The 13,345-nt window shown below is 43.6% G+C and overlaps 2 protein-coding genes across 2 annotated transcripts; both read right to left on the minus strand.

The window, feature by feature from the left end:
• Positions 1-305: 305 nt before the first annotated feature.
• Positions 306-698, minus strand: LOC104649716 (uncharacterized). Its single transcript, XM_010329243.1, has one exon. The coding sequence runs from the start codon at positions 696-698 to the stop codon at positions 306-308; it is 393 nt and encodes a 130-aa protein (XP_010327545.1).
• Positions 699-3,179: 2,481 nt separating this feature from the next.
• Positions 3,180-7,410, minus strand: LOC138338934 (uncharacterized). Its single transcript, XM_069290021.1, has 6 exons — positions 7,297-7,410; positions 6,545-6,942; positions 6,131-6,473; positions 4,146-5,658; positions 3,875-4,046; positions 3,180-3,630 (listed from the first exon to the last, which is right to left on the minus strand). Exons 1-6 carry the CDS (start codon positions 7,408-7,410, stop codon positions 3,180-3,182), a joined length of 2,991 nt encoding a protein of 996 aa, XP_069146122.1.
• Positions 7,411-13,345: the final 5,935 nt, after the last annotated feature.

Raw genomic sequence — 13,345 nt, forward strand, 5'->3', positions numbered from 1 at the left:
ATACAAAGAAATGATTAAAGGGGATAAATGGGGTGATCGAAGCCGACATAGGCCGCCTACGTATCTCGTTTATTGAGAATTCAGGTAAGACGTAGTTCGTTACAGGAGGGATAAGAATTCAAATTGAACAAATACAAGCAAACAGAACGATTACAAGTAAATCATAGAAAATGCAAAATGAAACTTCAAGCGTAGTATCTCTTGACAGCATCTGAGTTGATAGGCTTGGGCCATACAGCGTCATCCATCTCGGACAGGACCAAAGCACCACCAGATAGTACCTTACGAACCATGTAGGGACCTTGCTAGTTTGGCGCAAACTTTCCTTTGTACTCGTCTTGATGAGGAAAAATGCGCTTGAGAACCAACTGACCAACTTCAAAATTTCTGGCTCTTATTCTTTTGTGAAAAGCGCGAGTCATTCTTTGTCTATACAACTGGCCATGGCAGACGGTGACCATTCTCTTCTCATCAATCAAAGCTAGTTGATCAATCCGTTTGCTAACCCACTCCACGTTGCTTAACTCAGCTTCTTGGATGATCCTCAATGACGGTATCTCGACTTCAACAGGTACGACTGCTTCTGTTCCATATACTAGCAGGTATGGAGTAGCCCCAGTCGATGTTCTGACCGTTGTTCGATAACCTAGTAGAGCATATGGCAACATTTCATGCCAACCTCGCTGTTTGTCAATCATCTTCCTCAAAATCTTCTTGATATTCTTGTAGCGGCCTCTACAACTCCATTCATTTGAGGGCGATAAGCAGTTGACCTCCGGTGAATAATCTTGAATTGTTCACATATCTCTTTCATCAGATGACTGTTGAGATTTGCACCGTTATCAGTAATGATGGATTCTGGAACTCCAAATCTGCATATCAGATTGTTGCGGACAAAATCGGCTACCACTTTCTTGGTTACCGACTTGTAAGAGGCTGCTTCCACCCACTTGGTGAAATTATTAATGGCAACCAAAATGAATATGTGTCCATTAGAATCGGTTGGCTCTATAGGACCGATGGCATCCATTCCCCAAGCTACAAATGGCCAAGGTGAACTCATAGCATTAAGTTCGTGAGGTGGCACCCGTATCAAATCGCCGTGCACTTGACATTTATGGCATTTTTCCACGAATTTGCAACAGTCATTCTCCATAGTCATCCAAAAATAACCAGCTCGAAGAACCTTTCTTGCCAAAGTAAGCCCGTTCATGTGTGTACCGCAAACTCCAGCATGTATCTGTTCAATAAGTCTCACAGCTTCAGTAGCATCCGCATCTTAATAGACCCAAATCTGGAGTCCTCCTGTACAGGACTTCTCCATTCAGAAAGAAATTGAGAGTCATACGACGTATCGACTTCTTCTGATTAAATGTAGCGTCTTCTGGATATGTCCCAGACTCTAAGTATCTCTTTATGTCAAAATACCAAGGCAAACCATCTGGTTCTGATTCCACGTGTGAACAATGGACTTGATGCTCCTTCAAATCTATATCCAGAGGGTCAATATAATCAGCGTCTGGATGTTTGATCATCGAAGCGATGGTGGCAAGAGCGTCAGCTAATTCATTTTGTATTCTGGGAATATGTCTGAACTCGATCTTGCGAAACCTTTTACACAGATTTTGCACATATTGCACGTAAGGTACAATCTTTGGGTTCTTCACGGCCCATTCTCCTTGAACCTGATGAATCAAAAGGTCTGAATCTCCAATCACTAGCAACTCGTAAACATTCATGTCAATGGCCATTTTTAAACCAAGAATACAAGCTTCATATTCAGCCATGTTGTTTGTGCAGTTGAATCGTAGTTTAGCTGCCGTAGGATAGTGCTGACCAGATTCTGATACCAAGACTGCTCCAACACCTTTACCCTGGCAATTCGCCGCTCCATCAAAGAATAATCTCCAACCTGGGTATGCTTCCGAAATATCTTCACCCACAAATGACACTTCTTCATCGTGAAAATATGTCTTGAGAGGTTCATACTCTTCGTCAACGGGATTTTCCGCAAGATGATCAGCCAAAGCTTGTGCCTTTATTGCCTTCTAAGTCACGTACACGATGTCAAACTCACTCAACAACATTTGCCATTTAGCTAATTTCCCGATCGGCATCGCTTTCTGGAAAATATACTTCAATGGATCCATTCTAGAGATAAGATATGTAGTGTACGATGACAAATAGTGCCTCAGCTTCTGGGCAAGCCACGTCAGAGCACAGCATGTTCTCTCCAGCAAAGTGTAGCGAGACTCGTACGGAGTAAATTTCTTGCTTATGTAGTAGATAACACTCTCTTTCTTCCCTGTCTCGTCGTGTTGACCAAGTACACATCCAAAGGCGTTATCTAAAACAGAAAAATATAGCAACAAAGGACTCCCTTGTCGCGGAGGAACCAATACTAGTGGATTAGACAAATAGCTCTTGATAGCGTCGAAAGCGGTCTGGCACTCCTCAGTCCACTTAGTTGGGGGCATCTTTCTTCAGCAACTTGAAGATAGGTTCACATACCACTGTCGATTGTGCTATAAACCGACTGATATAGTTTAACCTTCCTAAGAAACTCATCACTTCTTTTCTCGTCTTCGGCGGAGGTAACTCTTGAATTGCCTTAATCTTGGAAGGGTCAAGCTCAATACCTCTCCTACTGACTATAAACCCCACAACTTCCCAGCTGGGACTCCAAAAGCGCATTTGGCGGGATTTAGCTTCAAGTTGTACCGACGCAAACGTTCAAAGAATTTTCTCAGGTATGTCAAATGATCCGAACTCTCGTGGAATTTGATTATGACATCGTCCACGTACACTTCAATTTCCTTGTGAATCATGTCATGAAAGATAGTCGTCATGGCTCTCATGTAAGAAGCACCGGCGCTCTTGAGGCCGAACGGCATTACCCTGTAGTGATATACACCTCAAGGTGTGATGAATGCCATTTTTTCTGCGTCTTCTTCATCCATCAAAATTTGGTGATAACCCACGTAACAGTACACAAATGACTGCATCTCATGCTTGGCATAATTATAAATCAAAATATGGTTATTCGGCAACGGGAAATTATCCTTCGGACTAGCCTTGTTGAGATCTCTGTAATCAACACAAATCCTGATTTTTCCATCTTTCTTGGCGACCGGAACGACATTGCCCAACCAGGTTGGATATTGCGTTACTTTCACCAATCAAGACTCTATTTTCTTAGTGATTTCCTCCTTAATCTTCAAACTCAATTCTAGCTTGAATTTTTGAGTCTTTTGTTTCACCGATTCGAACCCTGGGTTGATAGGCAGCTTATGAGACACGACATCGGTACTCAACCCTTGCATGTCAACGACTTCCCAAACGAACATATCACTATATTCCACAAGCAGATGAACCAGGCTCTCCTTCTGAGTTTCATTCAGGTGGGTGCTGATCTTAACCTCTTTGACACCTTCCGAATCTCCCAAATTCACCGTTTCTGTCTCCTCTAGATTTGGTTTATGTTGATTCTCGAACTGTCGAAATTCTTCTGCTACATAATCCGGTTTCCCACTTTCTTCGTCGTAGTCGTCGACCTCGTCGTCATTTACCTCATTTTGCTCATTTAGATCATGACAGGACATGACACTCGCAGGTTTATAACTTACGTTACTGAAATCATAAACAGACAAAATTAGGAAAGTAAAATATAACAAGCAACTAAATAAACAAAGTCAAAATAAGGAGGCTTTCATTTAAATCAAACAAAATGCGAACTTGGGTCATGGCACAGTGCCATGTCATTTTTCAAACATCACAACAAAATTCAAAATCAAGAACAATGCAGAAATGATGGGTCTCGGGCCTCTTTCGGACGACCACCAATTTTACTATGCATAAAATAATTCCTTTCTACCCAAGAGTCCGGGACATCAGGATTGGCGTGGAAGTCCAATTCTGCAGCATCTCCCCTGGTTCCGTATCACGAATGCCAACTAGATTGACCTCCTCCTCAATAACGGCGTTAATCTTCATGAACAGGTCACAGATTCCTTCCCCATTTTCTTCAGGCTCGGCATGCTCCCGGACTGGAAAGGATTGATAGAGATGCAGGATCGGCTAAGTCAACCCTTGATCCTTTTTCCTCTTCATCTTCAAATCATCATCTGCGGGGATGTACCCCAAACCATACTTTGATCCGGTAGCAAGGACCGAAACTGGCTCGATGATCCCTTGTGCATTCCTTTCTAATCCGGAACCTGGTTCGAATCCGCTCTGCAGCATCACCGTGGCAATCATTCTGTACACGGCCCGCATGGAAGTCTGTGGGGACAAGCCTTCATCGGTGGCATTTACCAACTCCACCGTGTAGAAATCCGAACTTTGCGGCGTTTCGTCCAAGATTGGCACCTGCTTACCTGAATGGCTCCTTTCCCTGTGAATAACCAGTTCTTCATTTCTCCATAGTAGTTTCATCGCTTGGTGAAGAGTGGAGGGGACGGCTCCAGCCATGTGAATGAATGGCCTTCCCAAAAGGAGGTTATAGCTGGTGTCGATATCCAACACCTGGAATTTTGCCTCGAACTCCACGGGGGCCATTTGGATGGTCAGGTTCACAGCTCCCAACGTGTCTCTCTGCACACTGTCGAATGCTCTCACATTGACCTGGTTTTGCTCCAACTTCCCGAGGTCAAACCTCAGTTGCTTCAATGTGGACAGGGGGCATATATTCAAACTAGATTCATCGTCTACCAAAACACGGTTGATGACCTTTTCGCGACATATCACGGTGATGTGTAGGGCCTTGTTATGGGACCTCCCTTCGGCCGGCAATTCATCATCACAGAAGCTGATGTGGTGTCCCCGAATGACTCGGTGAATCATAGCAGCTACATTGTCGCTGCTCGTACCCGAGGGCACATATGTGTCATCCAGGGCTTTCATCAAAGCCTGTCTGTGGGACCAGGAGCTCATTAGCAGGGCCCACACAGAAATCTGGGCTGGAGTCTTCTCCAAGTGCTTGACAATGGAGTAGTCTTTGGGCTGCATTCTCTTCCAGAACTCCTCAGCTTCTGCTTCGCTGATCGGTCTCTTGGCATGATCTTTCTTTTGTCCTCCAAGAGCAAGCTCGTTAGGAGTGTAATATCTGCCAGATCTGGTCATGCCTTGAGCCACAGCTGTTTCTATAACAAACTTGGGTTTGGCGAGAGTCTTTGCGGGTACCAAGGCAACAGCCTTTGCAGGTGTCAGAATGACAAACTCTCCCTTTTCCCTGACGCTCAAAGAAGCGACAGCCTTCTCCAAGTCTTCCTGAACAACAGGAGTAATTCTCTTGGATTCACGCTTATCTTTGTCAATTTCTATCATGTTGATGTTCCCACCCCCATGATTTTGCAACGGGTTCGTATTGACGTTTGGCGCCGCAGGCTGAAGGGAGACAACTTCCTGGTCAATCAAGTCCTGGATCTTGTGCTTGAGATTGATACAGTCTTCTGTATCATGTCCAACACTGTTGGAATGATAAGCACATCTCTGCTCTAGTCTGTAGAATCCGGAATTGACATCCACGGGCTTTGGCCCCATAAGGTGGATGTATCTGGCCGCGGATAATCTTTTGAACAATTTAGTTCTGCTTTCAGCCAACGCGGTGAAGCTTCTGGAGGGCTTCTTCTCCCTGGGGCGAGGGGGATCATACCCGCTCTGTTGAGGGGGAGGGACTTGTTGGTAATTGCGGGCGTTTGGTCGTGGAGCTTGGGTTCTGGGGTAGGGATTTGTTTGATAGTTTGGCATTGGGGCTTGGTAATTTGGATGGGGGCTTTGATATGCTGGGGTTTGTATTTTATATGCGGGGGACGGTGCTCGATAGCTTGGTTGTACATTAGCGCAGCTAGGAGCGACATTCTAGTAATGGGGAGAGACTTGATAAGCTTGGGGGTAGTTTGGATATATGGAGGGAAAATTTTGGGGAATCGGGGGTGGATTTTGATACGACAAAATATGGGCATCGGGATAAGGGGGCAACATTGTAGTTGCCGGAATGATTTGATTGTGGACGGTAGGCTTGATGAGGCTTTGATGGAGGGTTGGAGCGGCCTTGGGGACGTGGTAAGTTTCTGGGGGCCTTTCTTCCCCCGTGTGATATAGCGTTAACCTCCTCTCTTTTCTTCCTTACCAGTCCGGAAGACCCAGGTGATGCAGACACTCGGGCTATCTTTCCTGACTTCAGGCCATCTTCGATAGTCTCACCTACTTTTACTATCTCGGTGAATTTGGCGCCGATTAATAAGATGACTCTGTCGTAATACTCGGGCTCCTGTACCCGCACGAACACCTCTATAATCTCCTTTTCTGTCATCGGAGGCCTCACCCTCGCTGCCTCCTTCCTCCATCTATACGCGAACTCTCGATAGCTTTCTGTGGGCTTCTGCTTCATCTTCTCCAAGGAGTACCGATCAGGGACTATCTCGATGTTGTATGCAAATCTATCGATGAAATCCTTAGCCAGTGCGCTCCAACTGGGCCATTGTCGAGTCTCATGTGCGTGAACCACTCCAGGGCCTCACCGCACAGGCTTCGGCTGAACAACCTCATCAGCAACGCTTCATCTTTGCCAACTCCCACGAGTTGGTCACAGTACGCTCTTAGGTGTGCCATGGGGTTGCCCACCCCTCCGAAGGTATCAAACTTCGGGATCTTGAACCCTTCAGGTAGGTTCAAGTCTGGGTGGATGCATAGTTCTGTGTAGCCTAACCCGGCGACGTCTGGAGTGCATTGCAGTTCTCTCATTGCCCTCTTGATCTCCTCCTTTATGTCTACCTTCGCTTCTTCCCTCGCCCTCCACTCTCTTTCTTGCTCTTCATAATGGTCCAACTCGGAGCCGTGCACCTCATGCTTGGCCGGGACAGGGACTTGAAAAGTGGTTCTTTTGGGGAGGGGTGGGGCTATGGACGGGCTTGGGACGTTCTGTGCGGTTTGATAGTTTTGCTGATAATTTTGGGGATTGGTATTTTGGGTCAAGTGTGGATGCGGTGTTTAGGAATTGAAGGCGGTGGGATTTTGGGTTTGATTTTGGGTTAGTGGAGTTGTTTGAGTATTTTGGGGGTGTAGTGGTATTTGTGAAGGATTGTTTGGGAGTGGTGAGGGAGTTTGATAGGAGACCGATGCGTATTGGGGGTTTTGGGTTGTCATATCTACCCCATACGGGTTGTGCACGGGTGTCGATGAACGGTGCTAAGTAGGATCCGAGTTGGACGAGGGGAAATATGTAGGAGGTCTTGCATCGAGAAAGTTGGGGCCAAACCCGGGCGGAGGAGTGTCTTGCCTCCGTTGCATCTCTACCCTCATGTCAGCTATTTGCTCCATCAGCTGCGCAATAAGTTCATTCTGCTCTGCCACGGTGGGCTGAGCCACCACGACATCTGTGAGGCTGACTTGTTCATTGTTGTCTCCCATGTCTGTATTTGCGTTTGTTCCGGAGAAGGAATCTGCGGGACCTTTTGATCTGGTGAAGTAGGGGTGATCTGCCAGCTTTATCGACACAGATCAGTAAGAGGTACCTGTGAGGTGAAACAACTCAAAGGCGAATTTGTTAGCGCATATTTGAGTACAAAATACATAATATATCATAAAAAACAGATTAAACACATAAGCCTCTTTGTTAGAGGATATCTTAACCCACGAATAAGGACGGAAATATATTCTGAACAAACAGGAATTTGTTTGTTTAGCGTTATCTCGGGAAAGCTGAATCACGTTGAGCTATGGTCTTCTTGCAGCTGTCGTGTGATGCCCGTTGGTCTTATCTTTGTATCTCCGAAACACGGAGGAGAATGAAGATTTTTGGTGATAGGGGTCAGGCCGGGAAAGGCTCCCTACTTATCTCACAAGGAGAATTCAGGCCCAACGTAGCTCGGGTTTTAGGATGAAAATTTTTCATTCATTCTTTCATTGTGATTACAAGGGAATTGAAAAACAACATTGAAATTTCTAGAAGACAACATTTGGCGATTTATTGTCTTGTGGCTGTGTCATTCCTTTCCTTTCAGACAGTCGGAAATGGAGGCTTGTAGATGATTTCTTCTTCATCGTCCTCCTCAACTACTTCACAGCCTGTTATCTACTTCCTGATCACGGGCGAGGTATTTTCCACCCTTTAAGTTGCCATGGGCCGCCAATTCCTCGTCGAGTGCCGCAATTCTGGCCGACAACACGGCAGTCTCAATATCTATCTTCGCGTCTCTCGCCTTTCCTTCGTGTATCTCCAAACGAAGTAAGTTCAACCTTTCCCTTAGGTTTTCGGTTTCCATCTCAACCTCCTTCTTTCTATTTATCTGCGATGCCAGATCTTCATCCTAGGTCGTGACCGCAGCTTTGTAGATCGTCGTGGTCATGTCTACCTTAAGTCCTTCCTCTTTAATCTTCTGAATTTCTCGAGTGACTAGCTCGATTTTTCTTCGCACTTCCTTCTTAGTGAGCTCCGTCTGGACGTTCTTTCCTTTGTCCATAGCGGTGATTCACCTTTCCTGAGACGACAGAGCGGTATTTAGGATTTGTGGTGGGAGATGGATTTTGCATGAGAAACTTGAGACTCGGGAATTTTGGTCGGACATTTATAATAGTGGCTTCTGTATACTCTTTTGGATTTTGGGCTTGGAGTGGGCTTACAATATCCTCATTCAAAGCAACGTAACACATAAGCATTTAAATACACATAGATAACGTGTCCTAATCATGCATGGGGACCCTTTTGTGCCAAGGGTAGGCCTAACGCATTCGAATGATGTACGTGTGAGTTTAACCAATTAAATGATCCCCCCCCCCCCAAAATAATATTTAATAATGAGTAAAATGTTTGAAAAGGGAAATAAACAAACCCACGCAGGGGCTATTTAGAAAATGCGATAATATCAAGCCCACATAGTTGCTAAAATAATGCGAATACAGACAAAGAAAAACCCACGCATGGGCGATATCCACTATGCTGCTCTGGATGGTCCCGCTCCGTCGTCATCTTTCTGGTTTTTGTGCTGTTACAACATGTACCTCAGCATCAACAAAAAACCTTCACCTAGACGACCTTTGTCTTCCAGACTCTCGTATCGCATCCTCTCGATTTTCTGCTGGATCCAGCTGTCGAACTCGTCATACCCTTGCTTCAGTCTCTCGATCTCTCGAGTTGCCCTCTCGAGTGCGTCTTGATTCTCTACGAATTTGGAATAGACCTAATTAGCCTCTTCCTTTAACTCTCGCAATTCGGCCACTACTTTGGCCTCATTGTGTGTCACACTGCGAAAGCTACGCGGAATATAAAAGGAGATATTTTGTATATCCCTCTTCAACCATGCTTTGTAACCCTCGTCACATCCAGCGTTGAATCGGTTAGGGGCGATAGTGTCTTTGTCCATGCGCTTGGCATTCTTCCATTCACTGAGCATCTCTGTAGCGTCATCCACTGTCATCCCCAATGTCGTACACATAAGCGCCATAATACGTTTTTCCGGGTACGGTCTGTCTTCTTCCGAACTATCGCAAGACTCGGAATGGCGCGTAAGGGCGAATTCCTCGAATGCCAGATAGGGGAAGCACGAAACATCTTCGACTTTCTACGACAACTTCCTTGGATATGAAGCGGTCGAGCATCCATTGAAGGTCCTCTTCTCTCAACTCAGAGAAAATTTGGGCCCATCTTCCTCTCGTTCTCCGATTGTTCAGGTTGGCCAAGAATAGAAAGTCATTCAGGTCTTTGAGAGTGTTCTTGTTGTCGAGAGTGTGCAATTCTCGAGTTCCAGCATCCTTCGCCAAGTGGCTGACAATCCACTATTGGAGGAGCAGATTACAACCCTGGAAGTACCGATGTCCCTCTTTGCACTTACCCAAAGCGCGATATATGTTCGACAATATGACCGGAGCTACGGAGTAGTACTTTGTCATTCCTTGATTCTCGTACCCCTTGAACAGCGTCTGGACGAGTGTTATGACTCTGGTGTTGATGCTCAGGCTAGGGCCGTGCGGGAAGACCATTGTTCCCAACAAGGCTATGGCAAACGCCAACGGGCGGAGCTCGTTCCACTTCCTGTAGGAAATCTTAAACTCCCGGTTATACGCGGCATAGAAACTCGCGTGTCCAAATCTGACGTACAGGTCCCTGAACATTACGTGGGAGTCTTGACACCAATAGGTGAAATCCTTTCTTAGCCCTAACCAATCTGAGATGTTCTCAACGGAAGGTTTGTTGGGGATAAACACGTCCTCCTATTTTTGGGCTTTTCTTTCTAGACCCGTGCCCATGTTGTCTATGCAATCCCTTATTTCTTCTAATGTAGGGGTGATTTTGGCCGTTCCAAAATGGAAGACCATTCTTTGGCTGTCCCAGTACCCCGTAAGTACCTCGATCAACACTGGCCAACCGTCCATGTTGATTAGCTCGGTCAAGGCCCCTATATATTTATTGAGAGTTCGCTTATGATCTCCGTCTAAGTCGTTGTGCCACATAGTAAGTTGGGGTGGCGCGGAGATGACGATGTTGAATTTTGGGAAGCGGTCCATATCTGCAAAACAGAAACCCCTTAGACTTTCCCCTACCCCAAGTTGGTTTTTCACACATACATTTCGAATGTCACATAATATGATGCGTCGTGAGGTCGAAGACCTTAGACGCGATTTTTGGCGGTATTCTACTAAAATGGACTTAATACACCTTGGGTATTAAGTCGTCCTAGGCTGATACCTAATTTTGGTTTTGGTTTCGCTCTAACTTAGGCTTTCTAGAATTGTTTTCAAATAGACGGTTACCCGAGTCGGACAAACATCAGGGTGGAGCTAACGAATAACGTCGGATGACCGCATTCCGACTATTTATTCTATACTCCCAAATAAGTTATTGGGGTATTTCTGAGAGAAGTCGCGGTAAGCCGCATAACTTCCGTTTCCTAATGCAACTAGTTGCCGTTTGGCAGAATTTATGCCATGAAAAAATGCAATTTCCAAAAACAAAGTAATCTAAGCAATTAAACAATTAATTACAAGTAAGTCGAAATAGAGTTAGTCTTAGGGTTAGAATCCTCCGTTCCCAGTGGAGTCGCCATTTCTGTTTTATCGAAAAATGATTACGAAAAGAGTTTATTTTATTTTAAAAGTATTTTCGACATTTAGGAGTCGCCACTTAATTTTTTAAGAAAAATCAAGAAAACTTGTTTCCAAAAAACAATTTAAACAGAAAACTTCGTTTTGGAAATATTTTAGGGGGTTCGAGATTCCTATTAGTGTCTTAGGAAGGTGTAAGGCACCTAAGACACTCCGCTAACTTACGGTTTCCGACGATTAACTCTACTTGACTGTTTTGTTTTAAAGACTTGTGAATTTTTTAAGTTAGATTTCTCAAATCTTAATCGAACTTAATAAAACGTTATTGCTTCAAAAAATTCCGTTTAAAGTTAACTTTTAAACTTTAAGCAACTTTCAAATTTTAACATCTATTGTTTTAAAGTTTCATGTTTTTTAGCTTTAAATTTGATAAAGGTAGAAAGGCGTTTCGACAGGGTTTGGAGTTTTTGATCCTAGACTAAAAGGCATTCAAAGCAAAAATATAAATAATAGTAAAGAGAGAGAGAGAGGGGGGGGAGATTTGGGTCCAAACTCGGGTTCTGTTCGCCTTGACCGAGTTTTGGACCTACCTTTTTTGGGTGGGTTTCGACCCATTTCTCTTTCGTACCTGTCCTAGTCTAAACATACAAAATAAATTTCAAGAAAATAAAACAACAAGGGCTTATGCCCATACAAAAATAAAAATACGAAAATATAAAAATAAAGCAAAAACATCTTCTAATTGTCTTCTTCGAATTTCCTCAATCTTCAAGGGATTGGGGTTGGCACATCTGTCTTGATAATTGACTTGATGAAGGAAAAGTGTGAATCTTTACGACTCTTCTCGAAATGCGAGGAGAGAGAGTTCATAGAGAACTCAGGCCGATTTTGTATGCAAAACATAAAGTAAAATAAGTGGTTAATATCTATGAGAGGAGATAAAATGATGAAAATACTAACATCCTTCAGACATTGTTAATAAAACAACACACATACGAATGCTTTGAACACAACACATCAAAGCCATGAGGAACACATAGGAGACTAACATTCAGCAAGCCATACAATGAGAAATTAACACAAAATGTCATACTTCAAATAATTTTAAGCACTAAACTCGAATAGAAATTATCTAACATGAGGACATAAGATTGAAATAAAGAAAGAACCGAGGATGAAACCAAAAAGAACTCTCTGTAAACAGTGTCAATACATAACACAACGACTTGGAAGAAGATGTAAAAGGGTAAGCAGCCTTCATACATTCCTAAACCATATACTTGAAGGAAGTTTGGAAGAAAAAAGAAATTTCAAGAGAAAAGAGCTTCGCAAATACGAACCCATCAACCTTACTACCACACTTGAAGCAAACACATACACAACCACCAACAACTATTCCTAACATGCACTTTCATAGCCAAATATCACCACAAGAATCAGTGTCTATATCGACAAAAGACATGTCATGCTGCCTAAAGACAATTTAACATTGTTGAAACACAAACATTTGATCAAGGAAAAATACAAGACTTGAAGTGGGAGCCAAAACATAGCCGAGACAGGGAAACCAACATAATCACAACCATACCAATTTTAACTACATGCTGCGACTAAACAGATAGCAAACTAAGAACGAATACACCAGCAGACGCCAAGCAACCCCCCATAGGACAGTCTGACAAAGTATCGACATGAACTACAATATATACAATATGAAAACTCACAAACAATGGCAGACATAGTCATTTAGCTTCAGAATGTTGACATCTTATTTCATTCATTCGACTTGAGGCGAAAGAACGAATAATATGATGTCGAGTATCAAACAGTATTAGAGAACCATAATGAATAAAAATGAATTGAGACGAGAAGAATGATCTTAAAAAAAAACTATGCCGAGTGTAGCTTATGAAAAACCGAAAATGTCAATAACAACAAGATTTGAACTAGAAAGTGACTTCAAGACCCCTTTTAATCACACACACATACTGCCTCTATGATACAAACCTCAACGTAAACAAGGTATATCAAGAAACTAAAAAAAAAACCTAACAACTAATCGCCATTTACTCGCTATTCGATATAAGACAACAAATTACACACTACAGAACATAATGGACATGCTCGGAAAAAAATGCAAAGACACCCAAGTAAGATGGAGCACCAAGTTCAGAAAGCAAAGTAAGCTTCTTCAACAACCATAAAACACAGAAACGAACCAGAACAAACCCAACAAATCACAGTAACGACGGAAGAGACCACTTCGAGATGAAAGAAGATGAGAAGATAGTGTAGAGTGGAGGGG

Source organism: Solanum lycopersicum, chromosome 10 (genome assembly GCF_036512215.1).
Source record: "Solanum lycopersicum chromosome 10, SLM_r2.1".
NCBI classification, from domain to species: domain Eukaryota; kingdom Viridiplantae; phylum Streptophyta; class Magnoliopsida; order Solanales; family Solanaceae; genus Solanum; species Solanum lycopersicum.

Coding starts and splice junctions, on each gene's coding strand:
- LOC104649716 (XM_010329243.1), bottom strand. CDS start 698: ATGATTGACAAACAGCGAGGTTGGCATGAAATGTTGCCATATGCTCTA.
- LOC138338934 (XM_069290021.1), bottom strand. CDS start 7,410: ATGGGAGACAACAATGAACAAGTCAGCCTCACAGATGTCGTGGTGGCT. Junction 5,659..6,130: donor CACCTGGGTCTTCCGGACTG/GTAAGGAAGAAA, acceptor CCCCCTCAACAG/AGCGGGTATGATCCCCCTCG. Junction 3,631..3,874: donor CTGATGTCCCGGACTCTTGG/GTAGAAAGGAAT, acceptor TTATGATTTCAG/TAACGTAAGTTATAAACCTG.